At 45.9% G+C, this 14065-nt stretch overlaps 1 protein-coding gene across 2 annotated transcripts in view; it reads right to left on the bottom strand.

The window, feature by feature from the left end:
• Positions 1 to 2597: 2597 nt before the first annotated feature.
• Positions 2598 to 14065, bottom strand: part of LOC140718966 (interleukin-2 receptor subunit beta-like) — a 70205-nt gene continuing 58737 nt past the window's right edge. For both annotated transcript variants that reach the window (XM_073033259.1, XM_073033261.1), the window contains exon 10: positions 2598 to 8101. In XM_073033259.1, coding sequence (XP_072889360.1) covers positions 7292 to 8101 — 810 coding nt within the window. In that variant the 3' untranslated portion in view covers positions 2598 to 7291. The remainder of the gene's footprint in view (positions 8102 to 14065) is intronic.

The raw sequence follows: 14065 nt of genomic DNA, 5'->3' as shown, positions 1-14065 counted from the left end.
CCACTGTAGGGTCTCGTGATTCGAGATGGTGCAATTTCCGAACCAGGCAGTGATGCAGCTGCTCAGGATGCTCTCAATACAACCCCTGTAGAATGTGATGAGGATGGGGAGGGGGTGGGAGATGGACTTTCCTCAGCCTTCGCAGAAGGTAGAGACACTGCTGGGCCTTCTTTGCTATGGAGCTGGTGTTGAGGGACCAAGTGAGATTCTCCACCAGGTGAACCCCAAGAAATTTGGTGCTCTTAATGATCTCTACCAAGGAGCCGTCGATGTTCAGCGGGGAGTAGTTGCTCCATGCCCTCCTGAAGTCAACAACCATCTCTTTTATTTCGTTCACATTAAGAGACAGGTTGTTGGCTCTGCACCGGTCCGTTAGCCGCTGCACCTCCTCTCTGTATGCTGACTCGTCGTCCTTGCTGATGAGACCCACCACAGTCGTGTCATCGGCGAACTTGATGATGTGGTTCGAGCTGTGTGTTGCAGCACAGTCATGGGTCAGCAGAGTGAACAGCAGTGGACTGAGCACACAGCCCTGGGGAGCCCCCGTGCTCAGTGTGATGGTGTTGGAGATGCTGTTCCCGATCCGGACTCCCAGTCAGGAAGTCTAGTATCCAGTTGCAGAGGGAGGTGTTCAGGCCCAGTAGGCTCAGCTTTCCAATCAGTTTCTGAGGGCACCAGAGAGAATAAATACCATTTTTAACAGGGATGAATCATTTTAATTTAGTGCAGTTTGAGTTAGTACTTCAGACAGTCACTGTTGATATTTATGTGCTGTAATACTGCAGAATCTGATTTGTAAAAAAAAGTACTGACACCTCCTCAATACTGCTCTTCTCCCAGCGTGGTACTCCCCCAGTACTGCCTCCCCCCACAGTGTGACCCTCCCTCAGTACTGCCTCCCCACGGTGTGACCCTTCCTCAGCACTGTCCCTCCCACGTTGTGACCCTCCCTCAGTACCCGCCCCTCCACAGTGTGACCCTCCCTCAGTACCCGCCCCCACGGTGTGACCCTCCCTTAGTACTGCCCCCCCCACAGTGTGACCCTCCCTCAGTACCGCCCCCCCACAGTGTGACCCTCCCTTAGTACTGCCCCCCCACGGTGTGACCCTTCCTCAATACCGCCCCCACAGTGTGACCCTCCCTCAGTACTGCCCCCCCACGGTGTGACCCTTCCTCAGTACCACCCCCCCCCACGGTGTGACCCTCCCTCAGCACCGTCCCTCCCACGTTGTGACCCTCCCTCAGTACTGCCCCTCCCACAGTGTGACCCTCCCTCAGTACTGCCCCTCCCACAGCGACCCTCCCTCAGTACTGCCCCCCCACAGTGCAGCACTCTCAGACTGCCCTTCTCACATGCTATATTTTGTAACTCTAGAATCTAACCACGATGTGATGCTTAGAATTAATGGGTGTGGGGCTCAGCATTGAGGGAGTTGCTCTGTCGAACATTCTGGGCATGCTATGCTGGCACCAATATGTGTGGTGGTCCTTGCATACTGACCTCAGTGCACCCCTAGGATGTGTTGGTTGTTAATGCAAACAATGCAATGTTTCAATGGGCATGTGATAAACAGATCTGATTCTGAGTCACACCAGGAATCACCACAGGCCAGAAACTGCAGATGAGCATTGGGTCGGAGATCGTCTTCCTCGAGTCCCCTCAGCTCTGAACCCTGAGCTGTGGCAGAGTTGGCCAAGGGTGCACAGAGTCACATGGCATGGTAACGTAATGGTTAGCATAATGCTTTACAGAGCCAGTAAACACCAGTGTCTGCCACTGTCTGTAAGGAGTTGGTGCATTCTCCCAGTTTTCACCTGGATTTCATCTGGGTTCTTTGGCTTCTTCCTACATAAGTATTGTAGAGTACTGTGTGCAAATCTGGCCACCTACCTACAGCAAGTATGTAAATAAGATTGAAAGAGTGCAGAGAAAACTTACAAGGAAGTTGCTGTGTCTGGAGGTCCTGAGTTATAAGGAAAGATTGAACTGGTTAGGAATTTATTCCATGAAACATAGAACATTGAGAGGAGACATGATGGGGTTATACAAAATTATGAGAGGTATAGATAGGCTAAATGCAAGCAGGCTTTTTCCATTGAGGTTGGGTGGGTCTACAACTCAAGGTCGTGGGTTAAGGGTGAAAGGTGAAAAATTTAAGGGGAACATGAGGGGAAACTTCTTCACTGAGAGGGTGGTGAGAGTGTGGAATGAGCTGCCAGCACAAGTGGTGCATGTAAGCTCAACGTTTAAGATAATTTTGGATAGGTACACGGATGGGAGCGGTATGGGGACGACGACTAAGGTCCCGGTGCAGGTCAATGGGAGTTTAAATGGTTAGGCACACACTTGATGGGCCAAAGGGCCTGTTACTTTTCTATGTCTCTATTCTGAAGATTTATGGGTAAGTGCTACTGCAGGTGGGTTAGGGTTAGTACGTTGTGGGCATGCATGCTATGTTTGGTGCTGGAAGCATGGTGGCACTTGTCGGCTGCCCCCAGCACATCCACGGACTGTGTTGGTCGTTGACTCATATGGAACATTTCACTGAATGTTTTGCTGCTTCAATGTGCATGTGACAAATAAAGATAATTTCATCTTCAAATCAAAATCCTTTAAGTTTATTGAAACTGAGAAATGATACAATCTTTACATGGTAAAACACAACAAACCAAATCCCATTAAAATGTCATAAGGTTACACGGTGGACATGATGATATATGTATATAAGTAATGATAAATTATCAGACACTGATGCAGCTTTTGTATTTTAATAAACATAACAACATTCACTCCTCTGATCTGAACCTCACTTCCAATGGAATCAGCTCCAACATTAGACACTTTCCAAAGGCCATTCCTCAAGAAGGCTGCATCCATTATGAAGGAGCATCATCAACGACATAGCATGCCCTCTTCTCATTACTATCACCACAGAGGAGGTACAGAGCCTGAAGGCACACTCAATGTTTTAGGAGCAAATTCTTCCCCTCCGCCATCAGATTTCTGAACAGACCATGAACACTAGCTCACTATCCTTGCTCTCTTTATTTATTTTATCTGCTTATTTTTTTTGTTTTCATATTTCTTAAACATAAGAAAGTCTTCAGATACTGGAAGTCCAGAGCAGTACACTCAAAATGCTGGAGCAACTCAACAGGTCAGGCAGCAGCTCTGGAAATTAATAAACAGTTGAGGTTTCGAGCGGCGACCCTTCTTCAGGACTGAGAAGGAAGGGGGGGCGAAGACGCCAGAATGAAAAGGTTAGGGGAGGAGAAGGAGGCTAACTAGAAGGTGATAGGTGAAGACAGGTGGGTGGGAAAGGTAAAGGACTGGAGAGGAAGGAATCTAATAAGAGAGGAGAGTGGACCATAGGAGAAAGGGAAGGAGGAGGGGACCCGGGGGAAGTAATAGGCTGGTGAGGAGAGGTAAAAGACCAGAGAGGAGAACAGAAGAAGAAGGGTAAAGGAAAGAATTTTTTTTTAAACCAGTAGAAGAAATCAATATTCATTCCATCAGGTTGGAGGCTACCCGAACGGAATATAAGATGTTGCTCCTCCACCCTGAGGGTGACCTCATTGTGGCACAATCGGAGGACATGGACCAACATAGCAGAGTGGGAATGGGAATGGGAATTAAAATGTCTGGCCACTGGGAAGTCCCACTTGTGGCAGATGGAACAGGGTGCTTGAGAAAGCCGTTCCCCAATTTACGAGGGGTCTCAGCATTGTTTCTGATTTATTTTCTTAATCTTCTTTGCTCTTTATTTTTCTATTTCTTATTGTAACTTATGGTAATTTTATATGCATTTCACGGCACACACTGCTGCAGCAAAACAACAGATTTCACAAGTCATGTTCCTGATAATAAACCTGATTCTGATCCTAGTAGGTTGGCCCACTTTGGGATGGGTTAGAGGGACTTCTCATTCAATGTCTCTGCTCAACTCAATCTGACTGCCACCCCACCCTCAATTCACTCCTTCACATGCCTAGCCCTTACCTAACCTCACACCACCTCACCCTCCTCAACAACTCCATCCTCAACTCAATCCCACATTTCACCTCACGGGATCCCAATGCTAGATGATCCGGGCTTGACATTGTCCAGGAATTTTAGATAATGAATATTTTTAATTTTATTAGGTTTTATTTTTATTTTATAATGATAGAAAAACAGAGAGCTATGTAGGAGGGAAGGATTAGTTTGATCTTGAAGTACGTTATAGATTGGCACAATATTGTGGTCTGAAGGGCCTCTACTATGCTGTAGTATTCTACGTCCTATGAACAATATTCCTTGCTGGTTCCTCCACTGAGAATCTCAAGGACACGTACTTGGAAGAATCAGAGCAGCAACCAGGACTGAGATCAGATTTGAATGCGGTCCAGGCTTGGGGAGAGGGGAAGGCCACTAATCAGGGACCTGAGATCAGGGTAGGGTCGGAGACGAGCAAGGAAGAACATGCCAATGCCTGGGCCCGGGGGAAAATGGGATGTGTGGCTATCCTCAGAATTGAGGAAGATTGGCATATTGTGGTTTGGGGGTGGAGAAGACCGGAGGAGAGGAAACTGTGGTTGAGACCTGGTGGTATTGGGGGGTGGGGGGGGGGAAGTACAACTTGGGGATGAAGATCATGATCAAAGGTCAAGAGGATTCAAGGGGTCAAAGGTCAGGAGTTGGGGAGTTTGGGGGAGGGTATGAGCTTGGGAACAGAGAGCAACAATGTGGGTGGGCAAGTAATGGAAGGCTGTAGGGTGAAGATAGGACTTGCCATGAAAACCACGTTGGCCTGCAGTTCTCCGAGGTGGTGTTCCCAGTTCCCAATAGATGGTACATTGAACGGGAATAAGATGCTGTACACCAGATGCACAACTTGACAGAGGAAATCATCATTATCACATTTCATTGAAGAAAAAACAATTTCTCAATTGCATGATGTTAAAGTACAATCAGCATTATATGTACTTGTTCTCTGGAGGATATGAAATGTGCACACACTCCTTGACCACTTTATTAAGTATTTCAGCACAACTGCTCATTAATACAATTATCTAATCAGCCAATCACGTGGCAGCAGCTCAACGCATAAGAGCAAAAGGTACAGCAGCAGAAACTATGGACTTAAACCCAGTGGCCATTTCATTTGGTGCACCTGTACAGCTGCTTGTTAATGCAAATATCTGATCAGCTGATCAACTCAATGCATCAAAGCATGCAGACGCGGTCAAGAGGTTCAGTTGCTGTTCAGACCAAACATCAGAATGGGGGAAGAAATGCTTTGACCATGGATTGATTGTTGGTGCCAGGCAGGGTGGTTTGAGTATCTCAGAAACTGATAATCGCCTGAGATTTTCACACACAATAGCCTCTGACGTTTACGGAGAATGGTGCGAGAAACCAAACCACACCCAGCGAGCAGCAGTTTTTTGGACAAAAATGTCTTGTTAACGAGAGAGGTCAGAGAAGAATGACAAGATTGGTTCAAACGGACATTAACTCAAATAACCACACAACGCAAATAACCAGATGCAGAAGAGCGTCTCTGAACACACAATGCGTTGAACCTTTAAGCAGGTGGGCTACAGCAGCAGAAGTCCACAAATATACATTCAGTGGCCACTTTATTAGGCACATACTGTACCTCATTTGTCAGTAATTTGTTGATGAGCAGGCTGAGAAATTAGCACAAAATTCAACTTGATTGAGGAATCACTAGATCTGGTGAAGAGAGTCTGGTGTCCTTCCCCCCCACCCCCCTTTACGATCTTTTACTGTTTCTCTCTCTCTTTCATTTTTCCGTTCGTGCTTTGAAGTCAGTTAGTGAAGTCATCTCATCACCCTCTGTCGAGAGAGGATGTGGCAACAAGTCTTTTTTTATCCTGAGCAGCAATCGAAAGAGAAGAGTTGGCCGATCTGCCTCTTGAGTTCGATCCCTTTTTTACTGAAGCGCAACTGATCAGACTGTCACCTCTCCTCATTATTCCTGGCTGACCGTGAGAGTCAAAACTCTTTTCCATTTTCACTGCCATTTTCACGTAATGCCTCCTACTTCAAAACTGTCCCGTTGCAATGAGCAAATAATGTAAAATGTAAGAATAAGTTTAGTAATGACCCAACTCGTCCTTTCGATTCTATAGATGACCCTTGAGGTGAACCTGTGACCGTCTCCTAATGAGGGAGGGGGTGTTCCCTGGACAGTCTGACCTTTGCTCCTTGCCACGCAGCCTAGTTGCTAAGCAGCCAGCTATCCTTCGGGGATTCAGACCCTTGTCAGTGAGGCCTCTAGGTCAGGATGAATGGCATTTAACGTTACACTCTCCCTCCTGGGCCGGTAGATTGTGGGTCAGATCCTGTTTTGGAAACTTGAGTGAAGTCCAGGGTGATCCAGAGGCCGAGACACAGTTGCAAGGCCAGAGAGCCTCAGACTGACAAGGCATTACACACAAGGCACGTGGCACATGAATAGTCCTGGGGGTTCCTCAAAAAGTGTATCGAACAGGAATAAGGTTTTGTGGACCCCAATGCAGAGTTCGCAATGCAAGATGCAATGCAGAAAAAGGGTCGTTACTGCATTTCATTGAAGAAAAAACAAACTTTTCAACTGAATACTATTAAAATACAACGTATTATACAATCAACATTCGAGGTACTCGTGCTATGGAAAATACGACACATACATATTCATCAAAATTTAACCCTCAGGCTGTCAGTAGAAATCACCTTGCCTCACTTGCAGGAGCTTTGCGTTTGTGGGATGGTCCATTCATTGCCATGTTCCCCGCGGAAAGCATTGGCTACAGGTGGCAGAGGGCCTAGAGGCTGGAGAAACTGCTACATTTACATCAGCTTTATTTTCAATTTCAAACCGGCTTCTTGCTGGCAGTTATATCCTTCGTCACTGAAGATCAGTTTTTGTTTTGTCTGTCCAATTTCCTGATGCCCTAATGGCCTCCAGCAGGGAACTTTGCTAATTTTCCTGTCAGATTACGTTAATAAGCAGCAACAAATAATCTTGTCTTGTTTTTGTCTCCCTGCACGAGTATCTTCAGTGAGGATATAGAAGATTAACATTGTCTACTTTAAATAAGTCTTTCGCTGATTGACGTTCTGGTGGAGCCTGAATTGTCTTCTTCAATTCAGGTACAGGAACCAACACAAGAGGGAAGTTCAGAAGAAAACATATTAAAAGACCTCTTTTCGAAAGTAGAGGCAAGTCTTTCAAAAGGAGACCTGAAGTTGAAACTCCTTTGTTGATTGATCTTAACATCAGACTTACTCACAATTCCATCCCTATATTGACTGATTACTGTATTTGCTTTGAACTTCCTTGAGGGAGAGATATGCATCGGTAGGCTGCACCAGGTTCAGAGACATACTCTTAAAGACACTGGGGTTCTGCTGGTTAAAACCATTCTGAGAACAAGATGCGTCTGGAGCCTTTTCAAACACTGACCCATTGGAGATGAACATGCTTGCAGCTTCATCCTTCATATCTGTCAAGGCATGAGGCCCAAAGAAACAATCTGAGGACCCAAAGGCAGGGAATTGGGAGACAGCATTCGGAGGGATGTGGGATTCACTCACTGAGTGCTTGTGGCTTGCCAGATGATCAGGGTATGGTAGACAAGTTGGGTCTCCATGTTCTCTTGGTGGTCTGTCTATTTCCTCCTCAGAGCTATCTCCGGTGACACGAGACAGGGACACTCCACAATCCAACTCAAACCTCTGCTTGTCTGTGGAAAAGGTGCAGGGGGAGTATTGCAGACTGCTGTCATAGAGGGAGTCTTCGGAGGAGCTGAGGTAGAGGTATGATTCACTTTTCTCGCTCCTGGCTCCCAGCTCATCTCGGTTGTAGCTGAAATAAACTTTGCAAGGATACGCTTCATATGAGCTGGGATAATTGCACCAGAAGTACCCCTGGTTGGCGAAGCTGGATATGGAAGAGTCACTGATACTTCTGAAGCCACTGCTGTCTGACATGAAGTTCTGCTTGATGAACGACTGCGAATCTTTGATTTCTGAAATTTCCACCGAGGAGATTTCTGTGCCCAGCTCTTCCGTGCTGCTGAAGGAAGCTGGGAACTTAGTCCCAATCCATTTCTGAAGGGACAGAATTTTAAAAAGAGACAAATTTTAGACATCGAAGAGGTAAACTTCCCAACCAAAGAGATCCTTTGGTGTGGTGTAACTTCTAAACATCTTTACAGTCAATGCAATGTATTTGAGTGATACAGTATCGAAGTATACTGCCCCAGTCAGCACTGATTAAGATCCCATAGGCAGCAATCCAATAGTGACTGGATTATTATGGTAACACAGGAGGCCATTTGGCCCGCTAACTTTGCTGCTGCCTTTTAGATCAATCCTATCAAAGTTCAAAATAAATGTTATCAAGGTACATCTATGTCATGATATACAACCTTGAGATTTGTTTTCTTGCAAGCACAGTCAGAAAATCCAAGAACCATAATAGAATCAATGAAAGACTGCACCCAGAAAGGAGGACAAACACCAATGTGCGAAAGACAACAAATTGTACAAATACTGAAGAAAAAAAGAAATCGTAGTAATAATGAATAAGCAATAAATATCAAGATCATGAGATGACAAGTCTTTGAAAGTGAGCTCAGAGGTTGTGGGAACAGTTCAGTGATGGGTAAGTGAAGTTATCCTTTCTGGATCGAGAGCCCGATGGTTGAAGGGTAGTAACCATCCTGAACCTGGTGGTGGGAGTCTGAGGCTCCTGTACCTTCTACCCAGTGGCAGCAGCGAGAAGAGAGCATAGCCTCGATGGTGGGAGTCCTGATGGTGGATGCTGCTTTCCTACAACAATGCTCCAATGGTGGGGAGGGATTTGCCTGAGGTGGGCATTCCCTGGCTTCTGCTGAAACAAAGGGCTTCTCTTACAAGCCCATTCCCCACCCCCACCCAATTTTCCCAGTATTGAACATCATATTATCCAGAAAATTCTTCAGAAGTCAAGAATGAGGAATAAATCTTATGGTTATGAGTTACTAGATGTTCAAAACAAAGAGATAAAAAAGACAGTGCAGCCACAGGGAACTAACTCCAACTGTAACCAACACACTCCTCTGTAGTAAAGAATTTGCCTCATGGTTGGTCTTTGCACTGCAAGCATTCTGACCCGTTGGTATCGAGGCATTGATGTGCAGGGTCAGAAAAAGCTGCAGAGGGTTGTAAAATCTGCCGGTTCCATGATGGGCACCAACCTCCACATCATCGAGGAGATCCTCCAAAGGCAACGGTTGAAAAATGTGGCATCCATCATTAAGGGCCCCATCACCCAGGACACTCCCTCTTCTATTGCTACATCAGGAAGAGGATACAGGTACGTCTAATAACTCATAACTCAACATCTTCTTTCTGGCTCTGTGGTCAGCATTCTGAATGGCCCACAAACACTACCTCACTATCTTGCTCTCTTTCTTGTTTATTTTTTATATGCTCTTCTTGTAATTTATAGTAAGTTTTACGTGTTGCACGACAAATTCCACGACAGTGATGTAAAACCTGATTCTAAAAACTACTTGAAGCTGGACAGATAAGGGAATTCTCTGAAAAGAACAGAGTATGAGATGATAAGAACAACTCTAATCAACACCACCATGACACCACAAGCTGACAGACAAACAAGTTTGGAAAAGAACAGAACCAGCTATCTACAGATCACTGAAAATCCACTGAATATTTACAGATTGCTGATTATATAAATGTAGGAACAAGCATACAGAAATTTAAGCTACAAGAAAAAAATAATGTTGGATTCAGATTTCGAGCTATTTATCACATAGAAGAGTACACAATACCAAGCAATAACAGCCCTACTCTGCCCAATTTGCCACCAACCCATTCAATCCTTATCCAACACAATCTAAGGCAGGAGTAGACTATTCAACCCCTTGTGCCTGTTCTGCTATTTAATAAGATCATGATCAGCCCATAAACTCTGCATCACTTTCTTGTCTTATAATTTCCTTAACATCCAAAAATCTATTGTGCTCTGCCTTGATCGTGCACAGAAATTGAGTCAGCTCAGCTCTCCAGTGCTGTCTTGGTGCTGCTCTCCAGCATACGCTCAGTGGAAGAACAAGCTGGACCAGGACTGCTGTCATGCCATTCAGGAACTTGGGCTATATTATTTTTATATTTCTTTTTTCTTTGTAACTGTCTAAAATCATAAGCATATGTGCTATTAGTGCTATGTGCTTTTGATAACTTGAGAGGGCGTACAGGAGTGGAGTGGTGCCGCAGCAACAACCTGGCACTCAACGTCATTGTGGACTTCAGGAAGGGTAAGACAAAGGAACACACACCAATCCTCAGAGGGATCAGAGGTGGAGAGAGTGAGCAGTTTCAAGCTTCTGGGTGTCAACATCTCTAAGGATCTAACCTGGTCCCAACATATCAATGCAGTTATAAAGAAGGCAAGACAGTGGTTATACTTCATCAGGAGTTTGAAGAGATTTGGCTTGTCAGCAAATACGCTCAAAAACCTCTCTTGATATACCATGGAGAGCATTCTGACAGGCTGCATCACTGTCTGGTATGGGGGGGGGGGGCGGGGCTACTGCACAGGACCGAAAGAAGCTGCAGAGGGTTGTAAATGTAGTCAGTTCCATCTTGGGTACTAGCCTACAAAGTACCCAGGACATCTTCTAGGAGCGGTGTCTCAGAAGGGCAGCGTCCATTATTAAGGACCTCCAGCATCCAGGACATACCCTTTTCTCACTGTCACCATCAGGAAGGAAATGCAGGAGCCTGAAGGCACACACTCAGCGATTCAGGAACAGCTTCTTCCCCTCTGCCATCCGATTCCTAAATGGACATTGAATCCTTGGACACTACCTCACTTTTTAAATATATAGTATTTCTGTTTTTTGCATGTTTTTTTAAATATCTATTCAATATATGTATACTGTAATTTATTTATTTATTTATTATTATTTTTTCACTTCTAGATTATGTATTGCATTGAACTGCTGCTGCTAAGTTAACAAATTTCACGTCACATGCCGGTGATAATAAACCTGATTCTGGTTCTGTTGTATCTCGGCCCTGGAGAAACGCTGTTTCATTTAGCTATGTTCATGTATGGTTGAATGAACTGGAACTAAAGGATTCTGAAGCTCCATCTCCTCTGGGTGTCCTGAATGGCTGACCGCTTTTATCTGGACTCTGTGAGTCCCGTAGTGGGCAGGGAAAGAGACAGGGAGTGGGGAGAGTGGTGGAGCGAGTGGGGATGGATGATGGAGAGAGGGTGGGGTGTGACGGGGTCACGTGGACAGTGATTAAGGGAGGGTGGAGGGGGATGGTAGGATGAGGGGATGAGGGTGTGGAGAGGGTGATAAAAGGAGAGAAGGGAGATTAGGATGTTAGGACAGATGTGAGGGAATAGGGGAAATGAGGGTGTGGGTAGGGGATGGAAGGGATGGAGGGACAAGTGTGTGGAGAGGGTGATAGTGGGAGGGAGGAGGGAGATTAGGATGTTAAGAGTGGTAAGAGAGGGAATGAGGGTGTACGGAGGGGATGAGAGGTGTGTGAGGAGTGTTGGATGGACGTGGCTATGGGGAGATGAAGAACAAGCTAGGATGAGGCTTGAAGTGGAAGAGCAGGGGGTGAGAAGAGAAACTACTAGCCACCAGGAGGACAGTTGCCGGAGTGTTAGAACTTTGGTCGAAATTTGCATGTGGTCGCACATTCTACAAGAACCCGTGGTTTCCGAGCCCCCTCAGCATTGCAGATCGAGCCAGGGGTTTGGAGAGATGACCCTCAAGAGAAATACAGGGCCATGGTCTCAAAAAGCAAGAACATCTTCCCAGAAACACAGACCAGGGTCACAACTCCAACCTTCATGTGGATGGGAGCAAGACCGACAAATAGACCTCACTTACTTTAAAGTGGAACTCAGACAGACACGCACACACATGCGTGGACACGTGCGAGAGAGAGTTTGCGGCCAATTCTCGAGTTGAAGAAACTCAAAATAAGAGAGTCACTGCAGACTGTAACATCGAAACAACAGCTTGTTTGTTGGTCTCCCCGTTCACTGTGGGAGGGGACGACACCTCTTTTTTCCTTGTTGGTTAGAGAGCGAGCCTGAGGCACGTTAAAGTGTTGGGATGGGCTGTAGTTTTTGATGCACTCTGGACCATGGTCTCTTTGGGGGTTTGAATGTGGTGGGGGGGAGTGGCTGATGCTCCCTGCTGGAATAAGTGGGGGTAGTAAGAGGGGGGAAGTTCGATGGTTTTAGTGCTGGGAGGGATGAGAGGGGTGAGGGGCTTTGGTGTTCTGATGTTTCTGTCATGTGTTCTTTGGGGATTTCCTCTGTTTCGTGGAAGTCTGAGAAGAGTAAGGATTTCAGGCTATATACTGTATGCATTGTCTGATATGAAACAGAACCATCGAACACATGCGTGCTTACACACTCAAAACATTCTGAGCACATGTACTACACTAGCACGCATATGTATACACACAGCCACACACACACACGCACATTCGCAGATAGACATGCAGGCACAGCTGTGACTTTACATAACTTTGTCATGAAACCTCAAATGGCAGAAAGAGAGAAAAAAATACACTAATTATTATTTTGAAAGGAGACTTCATATACTAGCTCATCAAAATAATATATCCTTTGTGAAACTGCTGTGGTTTTAATCTTTTTAACGTTTCTCCCTCTACCAATGACTCAATATGCTTCTCCAAGCAGCCTGGTTTCAAAGGTCAGATTTCAGTTAAACTTTTTCAGTCTCTGTCAGCAGGCTTCTCTTGGTGGAGAACTTTAAGCAAAGGCAAACCTTTACTGAGACAGACAGTGCTCTCAGTGGCAATGGAGGTTCAGAAGTTCTTCAACAACTGGTGATCAGTGGATCTCTGATAACCGGAGGATGTAGGATTTGGGACAGAGATTTTGGCCACAACCCTCTTGAGCTGCAGAACAGATTAAAGGAGGCCGTGACAAGACAATTCTCAGGAAATGTGCCCTTCTCTGGGGATAGTTCGTGGCTACTGTGCAGGTTAATGCCTGCTGGGTGTACGGCTGATTTCAAACAGAGTGGACGGAGGAGGGGAAAGATGGAGTTGGGGGCTAGGGGGTGAGTGTAGGAGGAACAGGAGGAGAGAGAAACGGAGCAGAGGGACACTAAATTCTGCTGTTGAAGTTTCAGAGGAGAAACTGTCTTGCACATGGTTAAGAAAGTTATGAGGTGAGGGAGCAGGCCTTGCCTTGCTACTGGTACCATCTGTCTCGGGTTGGGTTGTTGGCGACTCAACCTGCACACCCACTGGTGCACTTCGGTTAACCAGGGAGGAGGGTGTGTCAGCACCCAGCAGGACTGAGAGCAAAACCTGTCAAAGGATGGATGAACTCCTTTGTGAGTCAACAGCCACCTACCGTCTGTGTGAGGAGTTGGTGTGTCACACAGTCCTTCGTTTCACGCCTTGTAAGGCATTGCCCGATGCCGGCCCCCTAGGCCCGAGTCGACATAGTAGTAGAGCAGGAGCTGATGCTGAAGTGGGAGGGACTGTGAGATTGTAATCACCTTCATGGCAGCTATTAATCTAAATGCAAGTTAGCCGCAGAGAAGGGTGCATCGCCTGAGAAGTGTACTGTGCCAGCCTCAAATTGAAAATTATGGCCGACCTATGCCCCGACTCTAACAGCTATCAAAGATCCACCAATAACAGATTGTTGAAGAAACTCAAACCAGCACCGCAGCTGGGGGTTACCAAAAGCAGTGCAGAAGAACTTTCTGGAAGTTTATACAATGGAGAGTGTTCCTCTGGGGTAACCGGACTGCTGGATTATAAAAGGGGATGTGATTGCAGGGATTCAGCACAAGGGGAAGGGTGAACCATCATTAGGCCACAACACTATAAGACAAAAGAGCAGAAGCAGGCCATTCAGCCCATCAATTCTGCTCCATCATTCCATCACAGCTGATTTATTATCCCTCTCAACCCGAATCTCCAGCCTCCCCTCCGTAACCTTTGATACTTTGACTAATTAACAATTTACCATCCTGTTTAAATATGCCC

The sequence above is a fragment of the Hemitrygon akajei genome, chromosome 31 (assembly GCF_048418815.1).
Source record: "Hemitrygon akajei chromosome 31, sHemAka1.3, whole genome shotgun sequence".
Taxonomy (NCBI): domain Eukaryota; kingdom Metazoa; phylum Chordata; class Chondrichthyes; order Myliobatiformes; family Dasyatidae; genus Hemitrygon; species Hemitrygon akajei.
The sequence above is the reverse complement of the archived record's forward strand: the minus strand, read 5'-3'. Positions and strand labels throughout refer to the sequence as shown.